This window comes from Phodopus roborovskii, unplaced genomic scaffold (assembly GCF_943737965.1).
Source record: "Phodopus roborovskii unplaced genomic scaffold, PHOROB, whole genome shotgun sequence".
Lineage (NCBI taxonomy): Eukaryota > Metazoa > Chordata > Mammalia > Rodentia > Cricetidae > Phodopus > Phodopus roborovskii.
The window spans coordinates 3,047,562-3,065,238 of record NW_026126613.1 but is presented as its reverse complement, the minus strand read 5'-3'; the positions used below and the strand labels follow the sequence as shown (position 1 = coordinate 3,065,238).

Below are 17,677 nucleotides of genomic sequence, written 5' to 3'. Positions count from 1 at the left end.
TAGGTGTGCTTTTGCCTTTTGGTAGGTTTATGTTGCCAATATCTGAAGTTAATCGTTAACATAATTAAGCTTTAATTTGGGCTTAGGAATTATATATTTTTCTCCATGAATTAAAAATTAAATTAATGCCCCTAAGGGGGTTTGGTGCTATGGGATAGCAGATTGCCTGTGTGGTGTGTGTGGGAGTCGTAACGTCAGTTGCTTTATTTAAATGGCTCCCCTGTGAGATTAAGAGAGGCTTGTATATGGAACATGTGCGTGCACAAATACCCGACCATCGCTTTTCTAAACCATCGATTCACAAGGACCCTTGGCTATGTTTAGATAGTATAAAGTTAGCATTCTGATTAATCATAAAGAAGCGTCCCAAATTGTCTTTAAGAGAACACGTTTGAGGTTTCCGTGTCCATTCATAAATTATTTTGATGTCAGCACAGATGAAATGGCGATTGGTTATCTCTTCCTCTTGCCAGCCCCTTAAGGATCCGAGGTGAAATTAGTAGCAAGAAAGCATGTAATTGACAAAGTCACGTGTGCTCAGGGGGCCAGAAACTGGAGAGAGAAGAGAAAAAAAAATCAAAAGAAGGAAAGCACATTAGACCATGCGAACTAAATTTGTGATCGCACAAAATCAAGATGTTAGGCGGATGCTGAAGATCACTCCGGTCCAAAGGGAAAGTTTTCATCTCTCGAGTTTGAAGCCGAGGGCCGGTGGGGCAACATGGCCGAAGGTTAATTTTCTTTTCTATTGTTTTACTGTGATTTCTTTCTTCTTTTCTCCCCGGCTTCTCCTCACTATCCAGTCTCTCAACCCTGCTCGCCTGTCCCCCTTTACCCTAATAACGGGGCATTACCTCCCCACCCCCTCATAGTGCCATGGGGATTCGGCAAAAACCTATTGTTACAGATCTCCAAAACGTTTTGTACCGCCCACACCGATTCACAACTTGAAAAGCTTTCAGGGGGCCATTGTTTGAATTGTGTGCGTGTGATCACGCACAGTTTCAATTAGTGAGCCCAAGAAAACTTTTATACACCTGCCCCCTCCCCCATTCTGCCCTCACTTTAATTGAAAGTTAGGGGGAGGGGAGTGAATGCACATTGCAAATAACCCGGGATTCCCGTCTGCCGCATGGGCACTAGCCAGTAGCCAACCATTCTAGGGATTTCTCTCTTCTCTTCCTGCTTGCTAGAAAAACTAATCTCGCTGGAAAATTACTCGGTGTAAATTGGAGTAGTATTAGGTCAGCAATATGCGAGTCAAGTGTCACCGGAGCAACGGAGATAGATGGAAAAAGTATGCGAACGTACAGAAACGTGGAAGCTGCTGTGAGCGATGCAGCCCAGTGGCTTCCTCCCCCTCACTTTGCTTTTAACCCTTTTCGTTTTGGATTTTTTTTTTTTTTAAGAAGGAAAACAGTTACCAACTTTTTGTTTTCTAGCTTCTCTTGCCCTTTCCACAAGCCAAAAAAAAAAAAAAATTTTTTTTTTTTATTTTGTTTTGGTTGAGGACATCGGAGAAATGCAAACTAACTGACTTTTTGTCCTATTCCATGTCAGGCGGGGCAAGCAAAGACGAAGAGTCAGAAAAGCTGCCAGAGCCGGCAGAGGAGGAGTCCCAGGTTCTGCACGGAGCTGGCCACTGTAAGTGGTTCAATGTGCGCATGGGATTTGGATTCATCTCCATGATAAACCGAGAGGGAAACCCCTTGGATATTCCAGTGGATGTATTTGTACACCAAGTAAGCCAGACTTTTTATCCCCTCTTTGCCTGGTTCCATGTGTGGGAGCTGGTCTCTGGTTATGTTAATAGACATAAAAAATGCCCTCCTAAGTATATTGAAAGATGAAAATATTCATTAAAATCGGGTGATTGTCCAGTTTTTAGGGCATGTGTACAAGTTCCTTCTAGGATATATATATATATATATATATATATATATACACACACACACACATATATATATATATATTTTTTTTTTCTAGATAAAAAGTGAAGTACTCATTGATGTAATTTAGTAAACTTTCCTTTCATTGGACAATGAAATTGCATTCTAGCATCCAGTATTATGTATTGGCTTCAGATTGCCCGTGCCCAATGAATGAATGGGAAATGCAGGAAGAAACACCCGTGGATCCATGGAAGTGTTTAAAAAACCAAACAGTTAGTTTGTAAGAAAGTATAGGAACCCTGTGTTTAGATAGCTCTCAACGACAGTACCATTTATACTGTTTTATCATCTATAGTCATTTGCCGGTTTGTGTCAAAACAATTCGTTGTATAGTAAAATGAAACAGAAAACCAATAATGAAGAGTGTGAATAAAGACATGCCAGAAAAGATTCTTGGTAACCAAAACGTTAAGAACTGTTCCTCTTAGTTCACTGGTCCGGGGATACTGTGTCTTTAAGAGAGTGAACTTAAAAAAAGAGAGAGAGAGAGAAAAAAAAAAAAAAAAAAAAAAGGTAGCTAAAGGCCATTTAAAGCCCAGTAGCTGGGGCATGGTATATTTCTATACTTGTGTTATAGTTTTTTAAAAATGCTTAAATACCAACTGTAAAGTCATTGTTTTCCATTTAAGAAACGTTTACCCAGGAAACAATAAATTCCTTTTTCTCGTAAATCCCTTTCTATTAACTAATTGCTTCAGAGTTGAGAAGAGTTTATAGTTTGCAAGTAAAGGAAATAAAAATTCTCTAGTGAGGTAGGTCATGGACAGAAAGATACTATGAGGGAAGGGGTTTATTTGCCCTACTATCTAAGTTAAAAGGAAATGATGGATCTTATATTGCATGTTCACTGGCATGCGTTCGTATCTGAAATACTGAAGTGTCTCTGCTAAAAAAGTTTGTTGCTATCTGTGCTGTTTGCTCTTGTTTATATCCCAAGGAAGATCATTTTAAATTACACCTATAGCATAGGAAACCATTCTGTTTAACTCGAGAGCTTTCTGACTTGGCTGTGTGGTTTGTATTTCCCTTTCCTGTTCACAGTGAAAGCACAGACATACTCTGTGAAATGAAGCCATCTAAATAGTAACTAGATGCCTGGACATAGCCTACTAAGTTTATGCTGCATATTCTGCTGTATTTTTTTTTTTTTTTAATTTCTTGTACTGAATAACTAAAACTGATAAATTTATTTTCTCAGGCTCGGGTTGTTCATTTGTTCTTTATGATGTCATAAATTTGTTTAATAGATGATAAATGAAAAATAGCACTTTTTTCTTTGTTTGATCACTCCTTGTTATAATTTGTTTTTATTTGGAGATATGTGTGTGTGTGTGTGTATGTACATAAATATTTTTTTTTGTTTTTTGAGACAGTGTTTCTCTGGAGCCTCTCCTGGTACTTACTCTGTAGACCAGGCTGGGTCTACATAGACCCACCTGCCTCTGCCTCCTGAGTGCTAGGATTAAAGGCGTGCGCTACTACCGTCCACCTTAAAACATATTTTAAACAGAAATAGAGCGATGTTAAAATACTAGCCATTTTATTAAGCTGTGGTGCTTAGACCTATGAAGCATCTACTTTATTCTATAGATACTGCTAGATATATGAAGTTTTCCAGCAATGTTTTTAATTCAATGTACATACGAATGTTAATCACATATCAATTAAATCCTTTAAACATTGTTTTTTACTATTTCCTTAATAGAGCTCTGTACATGTGAAAGGATATTGATTAAATGAAGGCCCTTAGCTTTTAAAATTGAGATTGACAAATAAATTATACATAATGTGAGTTGTTACATTGATGAAGGCAGAATTCCTACTGATTTTAGTCAAAGTAAAAGACAGATGGTTGTACATGGAGTACTTAGGGAGCTGTGAACATCCCTGTGTAGTCAGGTTGTGGTTCAGGACTATTAGGTAGCATTTTAAAAATGCTTTTTAATCTAGCCATTAACTTTACTATATAAAAAACTATGCCAGTTTTTTTTTTATATTAAATTTCCTCCATTATATTTTCATACTGGTTTGCTATATAGGAATATGTTTGAATCATCGTTAGAAATTTTAAATGTCCATCTAGACCAGGCTCTGTGAAATGTTATGTCGGGTTGGGTTGTCTTTTGGAGTTTATTACTTGTGTGTCTGTAGGTGATGTGTATGTGGTTGTGTGTGTTGTGGTACTTTCGTGGAGTTGGTTCTCTCCCTCCACCCTGAAGGTGTTGCCTTTTTGGCTTGAGGGTCAAGTGCTGGTCTTGTTTGTACCCCAAAGTACATAGTGTTCCGAGCACATTTTAGTGTTACGTATTGGATGAATCAAATGATATTCAAGGTCTTTAATCTTTAAAATTATGCCAAGGAAGCCAAGGAAGCCACTAATCCTTTTTCTTAGAGATATTGCCCACAAAGAACTGCACATCCTTTTTAATTTCACGGCAGTTGAGTTGTTGTAATAGGCAGTTCTTTGTAGTAAATTTTATATATAGCTCTATAGATTTGTTAGGTAATGTATTTAAATCTGTTGACATTACTGTAATGAGACTTGTAGTTCTTGTGATATCTGAACCCTGACGTTGGACTGTGCTTCCCTTGTTTGTAGATAATGTAGGCAAAAGGGGTGAGCGAGATTCACCTGTTGGAAGACAGTGGTCATTAAAATGACAATCTTCATGTGATTTCTACTGTTAACGTGTTGTAAGCAATCTTGTTTTTATGGTTAGAAAATTGACTTTAAGTATTCTGATGACTCATGTTAATAATGAATCAATGATGTTCAGTAAAACATTTTGTAAAGAATGAACAATGTATAACTTTCAACTTTGTGAATTTTGTCGCATAACACGTGTTGTAGCTTATATGTGCTAGGCAAGCATTTTGTTACTGCATTCTGTATGTCTCCACCTCATAGGAATTGCTCAGGAATCTAGTGCAAAGCATAAAGATTTGTCCCAGCCGAAGCAAGTATTCCTAGTCAAGGGTCTTACGAAGAAAATTTCATCAACTAGAATACAACTATCTTGTAAGAGCTAATATCTAATGCTGCTATCAGCTTCTTTCTATCAGTAAGTTAAAAACAATCACAGCTAAGATCAGATTGTAGGTAAAAATACGTTTTTGTTGCTTGGCCAGGGTCACAGCAGTTTTTCCTAAATACAAGGTTTTAATGAGAGTTAAGTACAATGGAAGATTTTAGAGGGATTTCATGGTAATTAAGTAATTTGATGCTGATATGTACGTTATTCTTTATATAGATTTTGATACCGACTTCCCAAGATGTATGTCACTTATGAAAACAAGATCAATTGGATATGACAGACAATTCTTAATGATCTCCTCAAAGCATATTTGCCTGGTGATGCTTTTCACATATATGTTATGTGTTAGTATATTTGGGATTCTTTTCCGTTTTGTTTTGTTTCCCTGTGTGGCTTTGGAACCTGTTCTGGAACTAACTCTTGAAGACCAGGTTGGTCTCGAATTCACAGAGCTCTACTCACCTCTGCCTCTGCTGGGATTAAAGGTGTGCGTCACCACTGCTTGGCTATGTTTGGGATACTTTGACATTGAGTATGACATAAAATTTTACTATAAACTTTTTTTTTTTTTTTAAGTCTGAAACATGGTTCAAGGGATGAACATTTTTGCTTCATATAGAGAACCTGTAAGAAGAACCTGGGTCCTGTCACCAGCGCCTACATCAGGCAATTCACAATCCAAGAGGACTGGACACCTTTGAAAAGACAAAAAAACAAACCAAAACACAACAAAAACATTTTCTGGCCTGGAGAGATGGCTCAGCAGTGAAGAGCACTGACAGCTCCAGAGGCCTTGAGGCTTTTTCTTTTATAGTCCTTATTTCTAATTTATATTTTCATCTTTGCAAATAATACAAATATTTGCATTACAATGGTTTTATATGTTTCATGTTCCTCTTATTACTTGGCTGAGTATGCTGATGCATGATGCCTGACATCCCGGTTCTAGGAGACAGGAAGCAGGAGCATGAGGAGTTTAATATTACACAGCCATGGGGAGATACAGCCCATCTAAAACAAACACTGGAGCAGAAAAACATTATAGTAATCAAGTTATTAAATACATAGAGGTGGCTAATATTTAAATACATGAAATGTGTAAGTGCTGTGCCCAAGTTAGTCAGCATTATAGTGCAGTATTGAATTGTTGGAGAGAATTCTCATATGTTCCAAGAACTTGCTGTTCTTGCAAAGGACACAGGTTCAGTTCTCAGTACCCACACGGGGTAGCTTACAACCCATTTTTAACTCTAGCTTCAGGGGATCAGACATTGTGTTCTGGCCTCTTGGCCTGTGTGTGTGTGTGTGTGTGTAAACATAAATAAATAAATGCATCCTTTTAAAAACCTCAAAGACATTTGAAAGGATGAAAGATATTTAAGCCTGACATGGTGATGCATACCTTTGATCTTGCTTTGAGCAAGAGTCTCTGACTTGGACCCCAGCCAACTCTGTATAGTGAAATCCTGTATCAAAACAAACAAACATAGTTGATATTAATAATACACGAAGGCGTTTACTTCAATGTTTTCATATTTCATGGCTTTTTACTAATATTATATTGGTAATGAATCACATTTAACTTTTGTCATATATACATTAGCATGATTTTATTTTTCACATGCTGAATATATGTGATTATTGTTTCTAAGGCTGTTTACAGCTTCTGCTGTGAAGGATCAAACCCTGGCCCATGGGCACACTAAGCAAGCTCCACCACAGAGTCGAGTCCTCAGCCCCATATACTAGTTTTAAAAAACATTTAATAGATGTGTTGGCTTGTGTTCCCAGAACCGAGAGAGTGATCGATCTTATGCTTGAGGCCAGACTTGACTCCACAGTCAAACAAAACAAAACAAAAAAAAGTTTTTAAAACTTTTACCAGAATTTAAAGATAAATTTTCTTTGTTCACCAATTCAGAAAATTGGGGTAAACTATAATCCTTAAAGAGCTGTATGGTCATTTAAAGGCGTTTAAAGCAACATTTGGCAAGTTTTTAATGTAACATGAAAGAAGAAGGAATTCTTCCTTTTTAATTTTGAAATATACTTGAAATTAAAAAAATGGGCTATTCTCATTTTAAATTTAGAAGTAAATTGAATGTAGTATTTAAAATGTACTTTTGCATTTCTTAGATTTTGTTTTCCTGTTTTCCTCCTTTGCTCCTGGTCTTTCCCCTTTTCAGTGAACCTAGAGCCTTGTGTGTGCCAAGTAGCTCAAGCACTGAGGACAACCAGTGTGTTTAACAGTTCCTCAAGAGCAGTTTTAGGTTCACAGCGAAATTAGGAGACTTTTCACACATTCCCCCCCTTTACCCACATGCGAGTAATCTCCGTCACCTGTACAGTACAGTGCTGTCTGTGGTAACAGCTGATGAGCCCACACTGCGTTTAACCCCAGGGATTGATAAGAGGCTCAGCCCTTAGTATCATATGCTCTGGTTATTTTTTATTCACCTTTTTAAAGGACTGTTCAGAACTGATGAAGACAATACAGTTTTTTTTTAAAAATAAATAGTTAACAACTCACTTTATCTAGTTGTATCTAATATACCTTTCACTTACCTCTGAGCTTTTGGGTTTCATAAAAATGTAAAAACTCCCTAGCCTGTATTCAGCAAAATAGGTAAAAACGAATCTTTTACAGAGCATGGAGATTCATGCTATTGATGCTATATACTCAGGGCTCAGGATGTGAAGATCCATTTCTCCAGCTTCCAAATTCTTTAACATTTGGTAGAATATATTGCATAATATTGGTAGCTTAATTAATTGATAGTGAACGCTAAACTTTTTAATTATAGTTTTAAGATGAAAAATACTATTTAATGTATAACAGTTGTATTATAAGTAATATTGTTCCATGTGTAACACAGCTATAATTCTAGCAGCTTCCGAGGCTAAGGTAGGAAGATCACTGGGACTTAGACTGTGAAGCCTAGCTTAGGCGACAGAATGAGACCTTACTCAAAATGTACTAGTTGTTGGAAAGACCAGGGTATAAACTGAAGTTTGGAAACAACATGGCATCTAGGAATTTTTGTTTTAATAATTTGTTGTTCTGTGGAATTTTTACTTGTTTTTCAGGTGTATATATGTAATGAAATTATTATTTTTCAGCATAAGCTAAGGAAAGATACTATTTTAATTAGTCTATTTTGATAATGCTGTTAATTATCTAGTTATGCGTGTGATAAGAATGTTGACTAATAGAATGGTATGTAGCACTTTGTATAGGGATATTGTGCAGATTCAGTGTTACAGTGTTACCACGTGTGAAAGACTTAAAAGTTTGCAAATGGAAAGGGCTCAGCATTGATTGTTTATTGTGTGGTATAGTGAGGGGGAGTGTTTGGGTTTGAGGGTCTTGAGGGCCCCTTGGTGGGCTTCAATCTTTTGGTTCCTCACTCTAGTAGCGTCAGTGTTCACAAGATTAAATGTAGTTGGTACAATTTCCTGTTTTAGAGAGGTAAGATTAATTCCATTGAAGTTGACATCATATTTATGAAAGTAAAGCTTGTAAAGACTGCCAGATTATACTTTTGATCTTTATTTGAGCACTATGTTTTTCAAAAGATACTGAATTTATGTCATGAGCTTTATATTTTTGTTTCATCCCTGTTTTTGAACTACACTTTATATATTCACTAACATTTATGGATCCCACTTCCCACTCACTAAACAATGAGGTTTGACAGACTGAATAACCACTGCTTGATGGGAGATGTCATTCTGTAAATATGTTTCTCATATTGGTTAATGAATAAAGCACCGTTGGCCAATAGGAATGCAAGATAGGCGGGACTAGGAGACAAGGAGGACAGAGGAAGGAGTAGGGAGGAGAATCAACATGGAGGACGGAGAGAGTAGAATGCCAGCCCTTCTGTCTGGTAAGATGAGACCACGGGAAATACTTAGGTCAATAGAAATGGGTTAATATTTAAGACAGAGCTAGCCAATAAGTAATGCTAGTAACAGGACAACAGCTTTATATATAATACAGTGTCTCTGTGTTATTTGGTGCTGGCATGACGGTGGGACCAGCCCTGCAGGAAAAACCTACTCATAACAACTACTACCTTCATAGTGTGGGATATTGTCATCATTTTAGGGAGTCCTCTTTTGTCCATTTACACTCACTTGGAGATGGCCAACTGACCGATTATCTCTGTTGTCTTTTCTCTTAAAAAAATACATTGTTTTTATTTTATGTGCATTGGTGTTTTGCCTGTGTGCATGTCTGCGTTAGGATGTCAGATCTCTTAATTACAAACAGTTGTGAACTGCCTTGTTGGTGCTGGGAATTGAACTTGGGTCCTCTGGAAGAGCAGTCAGTGCTTTCAACCTCTGAGCCATCCCTTTCAACCCTCTCTATGGTGTCTTAAATGGCTAACAAACCAGGTTCCTTTAAACTGCCTCAAATAATTCTATTTATATTTCAATATCCTGTGTCAAATAAAGTCCATATTGACTTCCTTTTTTTTCCCTCATAGGTATTTTTCTTTAGTAATTTCAACCTGCCTGAAAATTACCATCACAAGAGGGAAAAGAGAGCTCAGTTTGTATGCATTTTACTAATCTTCTTCTTAATTGATTTATAATCATTCTCCGACCAGCTCCGACCAGTATAAACACTTAGCTCACCTCAGTAGCGTGACTCAGGTTATGGGTAGGCTTATTCATACTGAGTTAAGAACACTGTGTTTTCTTGTCACAGATATGTATTTACTTTAAGAAAATGAGTACTCTGTGATGGTTTGAATAAGAATTGCCCATAAACTCAGATATTTGTTGCTTAGTCCCCAGGGAGTGTCATGATTTGAAAGGATTCAAAAGATTTAAGGGGTGGGTCTTGTTGGAGGAAGTTCATATCTGGGGGTTGGCTTTGAGGGTTCAGAAGCCCATGCCCAGTCCAGTGTCCCTTTCTCATCTGTCAGATCAGGATGTGTCTCTTAGGTACAATTCCAGTGCCGTGTGTTTAAGCTGCCTTCCATGATAATGGTGAAACAAACCTCTGAACTATAAGCAAGCCTCTAATTAAATGCTTTATTTTTTATGAGTTGCTTTGGTCATGGCGTCAATTCATAGCAATACAACAGTGAATAGGGTGTTGAAAAAATTGTGGTTCTTTAATTTTTTTTTCTGCTTCAGTAGTCTTTACTAGCCACTAAATGTAAAGCACTCACAGAGGATTCTGCTCCCTGGCTTTCTCTATTTTCATTTATTTACTTATTAAGTTTTGGTACACTTTGAGGCTAGAGGGGTGGGTTAGTAGATAAGAGTGTTTGCTGTGCAAGCATTAGGACCTGAGTCTGATCCCAGCAAACACTTACAAAGCCAGGAGTGGTCATGCGCTCCTCTAGGCACAGGACTGTGGGAGTAGACTCTCACACTGAGGGTTACTGGCCATCAGCCTAGCTGCAGGCTCAGAGAAAGACTGTCTTAAATGAGGAGTGCGTTGACATAGCAGGACACCTCAGACCCTTTCCTGGCCTCCACATGTTCACATAGACTTCACACACATCCATGTGTTCACACACGTACTTCACACACATCTACTATATCCACACACATGCATTTGGCAAACTTTTCAGTAAATTTTTTTCTATTATCATTACTTATAAAAGACAAAGGGTTTATTTTTCTTATTTATCATTCATTTTGTTATTACAAAGTCTAATTAAGAGGCTCTACTAATTGTGCTTAGGTATGAGGAACAGGAAACAAACAAATCTTAGGACAGGCATATCAATTAATTCATGCCTAAATTCCAACACTGAGGCAGGAAGGTCACCAAGTTCCAGGCCTGCCTTAGGTATGTAAAGAGTTTCCAGCTACTCTGAGATGGTACTTAATGAGTCCCAGGCTGGTCTGGGTTACAGAGTAAAATCCTGCTTCAAAATCAAAAACAAAACAAAACAAAAAAAAAAACTTTAAAAAGTATTTTTAAGCTAGGTAAAGATGGCTCCATGGCTATGAACACTGTTGTTCTTCCAGAGGGTTCAAATCCATCCCCAGCACCCTCATGGTCGCTTACAGCTTCTTACAGTCTCAGTTCTGATGGATCTGGACTTCAGACACTAGGAATCAAGTGCACGCACACACATGCACACCACACGCACGCACTTAAAAATGTTGAGATAAATACACTGTTCTTGATCCTTTAAAGTATAGATTTTACATTTCATGCAGAGGAACTTGCTCTTACCGATTGATTTTGGCACTAACAATATACCTTGTTTTTACCAGTTGCTAAGTGTCTTGTTATGACATTTTACTTTTAAATCTCAAATTTAGCATAACTTTGTGACTTTTGTTAATCTTAAAGTTGTACTTTATTTAAAATATCATTAATTTTCTAATTGCTGTAAGATTTTTATTTATATTTGTAGTTTGTGTTATAGGATATAAGGATTTTATGTAAAATTTCAAATGACTTTTAATTTGGTCAGAGTTTTCTTTCCTTCACTTAGCAATGGATTCCTTCAATTATTAACAATAATGACTAGGATGTTTATAGATCCTGCAGTGCCTAAATTCTTTCATCTTAACATACATCAAATGTGTTTTCTTTAGGTCAGTCAGCAATGAAGGTGTGGCAACATAGTTGTACCTATCACTTTAAATACTTAAGTCAGTGATAAAAAGTTTATATAAGCTTTTCCCTAATTATGCCTTCGGTAATGCAATATAGAAAACTTGGTGCTTGCAAAGGAGCTATGCTTTTCCCAAACTACTTTAATTAGATCCAGTCTGATAGTTACATACCTGACATAGTTGTTTTACTGTAAATCATAAATGTCAAAATGAATGAGTCCTTTCTATTTAAAAAAAAAAAGATTCCTTTCTTTAGAATTGTTAAAACTATAGCAAAAATTAATTCTTAGTGTTGACTTTGTTTTTATTGGTATTTGATGAAAAGAATCTAGTTAGTTACTAAATCTAGGAATCGCAGGTTTTCACTTTTAGCTGTTTCCTCCCTCATACCACTGAACGTTTTGAATGGTGAGGAATTTGTGCCCTTTGGCTCAGGTTGCAGTCCCTCTGGACTGAGTCATTGAAGCCTCTGTCAGGACTATTCTTTGCTTATCTTTTTTGGGGCTCCTTGTAAATCCTGCTTTCTATTCTAGGAGAGATAAAGTAAAAACAAACATAAAACCCACTCTTTCTATTGGATTTATAGAGAGCCTTTAGTATTAAATAGTTGTTGATGCTTGATTGTGATAGCACATGAATTAATTTTGCTGTCTTATTTCATTGAGTTGTAGTTTATTTGATGTATGTAATTTTATTTAAATAACTCCTGTTGACAGTTAAAAACATGTTGTAGGATATTTGCACCTTTAAAATGTAGTGACAACATTTGAGAAAATTGAATTAGTTAATGTGGATTATAAAAAGGCCCAAACTATTTTTGTGATGTATTTCATTTCTAGCAATTATCCTGACTCTTTCAACTTTACCTCGTCAATGAGTTTATGAACTGTGCCAATAATGGTGCAAAGATTTTACATCCAGACTCAGATTTAAACAAACACAAAACACTTTGTTCTTATCTTAGTATCCCCTCCAAGTATACAGCTCTGGTTGCAGACCTCAGGACCACCCATCACCCTGGACATTGGATACTCCTATTTACTCAAGAGGGTTGTGAAGTGGCTGTGTGTGTGTGTGGTGGGGGATGGGTGTGTGTCTGTGCAGGGAACCACAGTTAGATGATTTTAACCCAACAGAAGCATCGGCATTGCATAAACTGTAAAATTTATGTGAAATGCTTGTTATGTCAGTGTTTGTTGTATTCATTTTTTGTGCTTTCAAAGCTTACATTGGACTACTTGTAACCTCAGTCCTTAGGGCTTTCTAGCCTGTAGGCCTGTCTGTCTGTTGGCCTTGAGTTAACACCAAACTTGTATTTGTTCCTGCAGAAAAGAAAAAAAACTTTTCTTTCTCTTTAATTGCTTGTGTTTAATGATTTTTTTGTTAGCCAGTCACTGATAGTGCTGGAGTGAATCTCAGCATGAATGAGATGCCAGTTTAAGTTTATAGGAAATGTTTAATGAAAGGTGCATCTTAATTGATTTATACTTTTTTAGGAGGTCAAAATATTTATTATTGAATAGATTCATTAAAAAAAACACTTAACATATTTAATGCCATTGTGTGTGTGTGTGTGTGTGTGTGAGAGAGAGAGAGAGAGAGAGAGAAGTGTGGATGTGTGATGTAGTGTGTGTGTGTGTGTGTGTGTGTGTGTGTGTGAGTGTGTGTGTGTGTGTGTGTGTGTGTGTGTGTGAGAAGTGTGGATGTGTGATGTAGTGTGTGTGTAGGTCAGAGAACAAATTTTTTGAGTGTTTTTTTTTTCTTCTCACTCTGTTTTCTTTTTCTATATTTATATAGATTCCTGGGATCAAACTTAGGTAGTCTGGCTTATGTGGAAAGGGCTTTTACCCACTGAGTCAACTTGTTGGGCCCTAAAATAATACTTTTTAATTGGTACTAGCACATCCATTTTTCTATCAGTTATCTTTTGGCAATATTTGAAGTTTCTAAATTGTAACTTATTTCTTAGAACTAGAAATGTAAGATGATAAAATGACAATTTGATAACATATGTAGAAGTGTATTAGCCACTGTGTATTTCTTACTGTCTTTTCATTACTATAAGATAGTGTAGCCAGATGTTCAAGATAATACAGCTATTGTAACATCATTTTATTATGGAGTTAAGAGAGAGTAACTGCCAATCCTAATGTGGTGGCTTATTTATGATCTATAGTTTACTGAATGCCATTAAATATTTAGACTTTGAAGCTGTTTTGGTTTGTATTTAGAGTTTAGATACTTGCATTATATTTTAAACAATATTACTATCACCAAATAGTGAATGGAATTTTTAAAACAATAATTTCTTATTGTTTTGTTTTGCTGATGTAGCCTTAGCAGCCCTGGAACTCACTCTGTAGACCAGGCTGGCCTTGAACTCAGAGATTCCCTTGCCTCTCCTGAGTGCTGAGAATAAAGGCATGGACCACCACTGCCCAGCTGTAAAACAAGAATTTCCCTCTTTTTTTTAATCATATTTTTAAAAATTCATTTAATTTTTATGCGTGTTGGTATTTGGCCTGTGTGCATGTCTGTGTGAGGGAGTTGGATCCTCTGTTAACGTGAGCTACAGACAGTTATGAGCTGCCCTGTGTGTGCTGGGAATTGAATCAGAGTCCTATGGAAGAGCAGTCAGTGTTCTTAACTGCTGAGTCATCTCTTCAGCCCTAAAACAATAATTTCGTAAGATGTACCTTTGATTGATTTTCAAGATGTTCTTTGATATTTCTATGTAATTGGGTAGTTTTAAGACTTCCCAGAATTATAGCATTTTAAAGATGAATGTGCATTTTTATTTAAAGTATTTCATCTCTAAAATATTCTAGACTCCATTTTCATAGATTTGAGGATGTTATAAGGCAATTATATTTGATTGTGTGATTTTGTTACCAGTTCATAACTTAATTAACTACATTTGTAAATATGATTTTGTGTATGTGTGTTGTGCTATTAGCATAAGTAGGAAAGAAAAAACTTTATTTTTAGTAATATGCTTTGTGATAAAAGATAAAAACCACCTTAAAAATTGAATGAAAGATTGTTATGTTATACAGAGGGGTTGTTTCAGTGTCTGTTAACAAATGGATTATCAATTCTTAAAAAACTAGGATCTGGGGTAGAGCTTTTAATTAATGCATCAATTAGTTCATGCTTCTATCCACATTAAAATTCACATTAAATGATCAACTTTTTAGTGGACTTTTAGCAGTGTTTCAGTTTCTTTTAACTATATCTTCATATAATGATGTTCCTTTGGTTGATTTATTTATGTCATGTGTGGAGGTGTTTTGCTTGTATGTGTTTGTCCCATGTGCACGAGGTGCCCATGGAGGCCAAAGGAAGGTTTCAGATCCTCTGGAACAGTCTTTAGAGATGATGCTGAATTCTGGTTCCCTGAAAGAGAAGCAAGTACTCCTAATCTCAGCCATCTTTTCAGCCACAATGGGTTGGCCTTTTTTTTTTTTTTTTTTTTTTTTTTTTTAATTTTAATCTTGAAAAAATTTAGACCCTAATATCCATGTTAGGTGGCTCTCACCATCTAATAACTCTAGTGGATCCGATGACCTTTCTGGCCTCTATGGGTACACACATACACACACACACACACACACACACACACACACACACACACACACACTCTCTCTCTCTCTCTATCTCTCTCTCGTCTTAATAAAGGAAGTTAGCATTTTCTGTTAAGTGCTCTTAAGGTTTTAGCGAGGGAGAGGGGTGTTGGTAGAGACAGGCTTGTGTTGTATTTTCATAATCAAACTGGTTGCTATAGAGACTGGACTCCTGGTTTCAGCTGATGGGGACATTCAGGAATCCGGGAAACAGAATTTCTTACCTTTATGTCTTCCCCAAGTGGGTGAATGCTCCAAGATAATACATGGTTTTAACTAAGATGGAGAAGTCGTGACTTGGAGCAAGGGGTGTTTAGGAGATTGTTTTGTTAGGTGATGACTGCATTTCCATCCTGTCTTCTGGTCACTAGCACACCGTTGTGTTTCTGCGAATAATCCAGATTTGTGAGATTCGATGTTAAATATATATTCACAATCTCGTTATGGAATAATGCTTTCAGAGTAGAGTTTCGCTGTTTAAAATAAAGTTGTGGGTTGTATGTGTTTATGCCTGCATAAATTTATATGTTCCACATACACATAAGCGCTTGTGGGCTATGTGATGTGGGTGCTAAAAACTAAACTTGGCTCCTCTGTAAGAGCTCAAAGTAGATTTTGTACAGAAAAATTGATTGTTTTAATTTATATTTTCAGTTTTTATATTGTAAGTTAAAGGAGTTATCCAAATCATTGCTTCATTTTCTGCCAACCAGTTGTTCCCTGCTCTGTCGTTATGATGTGCTCTGCCACCAGGAATCAGTACAGCCCTGAGGGATTTCCTCCTTAGGCTTCTCCTTTCCCTGCTCTCAATCCATTTTGAGAAGGAAGCTTGTGGTCCTGACTCGTAAGAGATGTTAGACAAAGCAAACTCTAAGCAGCAAGTGTCTGCTTCAGCATGGGCGCCATGTCATTCAGTCCAAAGTAATGCAGAATTTACTTACTTACTTATTTATTGGTTATCTGAGACAGGGATTCTCTGGGTAATGTTGCCTGTTCTGGAACTCTCTGCGTAGACCAGACTGGCCTCAGATTCTCCATCTGTCTCCTGCGTGCCGGGATTTACAATTTAATTTTGATATAACTTCTTATTGCTGTTAGGAAAAAAAAAATTGCATTTTTAAGCCTTGTGAACTTAAATCTGGTTTTTCTTTCCTGCTAAGTTTAGTTAAATATTTGATTTCTTTTTTTTTTTTAAGGCTGGTCAGTGATTTCCTTAACATCAAAGGAACTTATTTGTTCTCAGTAAGTTAACTGGATGATCAGATTCTTTCAGCATTTCTATACTCCACTACTTTCTTAATTCTCAAAGAAAATAGATAATGAATGCTTACTCTGCACCCTCATCATTGGTCTCCTAAAGATATTGTTTATGGGTTTAACATATTTTTATCACCAAGACTTTGAAACCATAGGCTTATAATACACAGATATGGATCAACCACTTCCTTAGACAGACTGTTTATGACATTGCTTTTCTTCTTTTCAGGATGAGTAAGAAAATGTTGATTTAGTGGCATAAAGCAGACACATGATGACCACGGTATAACCCTTCAGAAAGGCCCTTGTTTCTTCTGTTGTGCTGAAGCTGTTTCTGCTACGCATGTCTTCTCACAGACATCCGTATATATATTTAGTTAAGTCTGTTGACAGTCATTTGAAGAACTTAAGCTGTAATTTTATAGTTAGCCAAAACAAGATTGTAGATGCCATAATTTATGTCTGAGAAATAACTGATTATATAGTGGTACTTATTTATTTTGTCACCAAGGTTATCGGGATTTTTCTCTCTTGTTTTGGGTTAGTCTTGTTTATAAAGAATTTCGAATCTGTCTTACAAACCTGAGGACAATTTTGTTAGAATTTGAGGGAAACAATCAAAGGAAAGAATTTTGAGTAGAGGCTTTATTGCACATTAGCTTTACAAAGGACTAAGTTCTGTAAGTTGGTGGTAGCTAGGCCCCATCTTTAAAAGCAGTGGCCCAGTAGACTAAGGGTTGGGCTAAGAGCGGTATATGCTGTGGTTGGTTGGTGTCTATATTCGTGGTACCAGGGAAGGCTGTTTTACAAGGGAAGGTAATCTTGTTGAGATAATTCATACCATTTCTAGGATGTGTCATGTATTCTGTATTTCTAGTGTGCCATGGTGTGAGGAGTGAGTGAAACCCTCCCCCCAAGGCCCGTGTGTGTCCGGGAACTCAGGCTGTGTGGGTGAATGTGATAGCAGGCATGGTGGAAAATTAAGTTCAAGCAATGAAGGCTAGTTTGTGAGCAGGCAGGTTTCTTCTCCTTCTGGTCCTTCACCGTATTTGCTGTGTGTAGATTTCTTTGAAGGACGCATTGTTCCCAAAGCATCACTGGCCATTTGTTTCTTGAGTAAAATTTAGGCTTAGACAACCAAGCTGTCTTTTGCTTTATGTGCTTGCCAGGCCCAAAGGAAACTCCGCTCCCCCAAATGCTGGAGTCAGTTCCC

General features: G+C 36.9%; 1 protein-coding gene across 1 annotated transcript in view; it reads left to right on the top strand.

Annotated features, from left to right (window-relative positions):
- Positions 1 to 602: 602 nt before the first annotated feature.
- Lin28b (lin-28 homolog B) overlaps positions 603 to 17,677 on the top strand; it is a 75,153-nt gene continuing 58,078 nt past the window's right edge. The window contains exons 1-2 of the mRNA XM_051206186.1: positions 603 to 711; positions 1,561 to 1,742. Of these exons, the coding sequence (XP_051062143.1) occupies positions 603 to 711; positions 1,561 to 1,742 (291 nt within the window). The remainder of the gene's footprint in view (positions 712 to 1,560; positions 1,743 to 17,677) is intronic.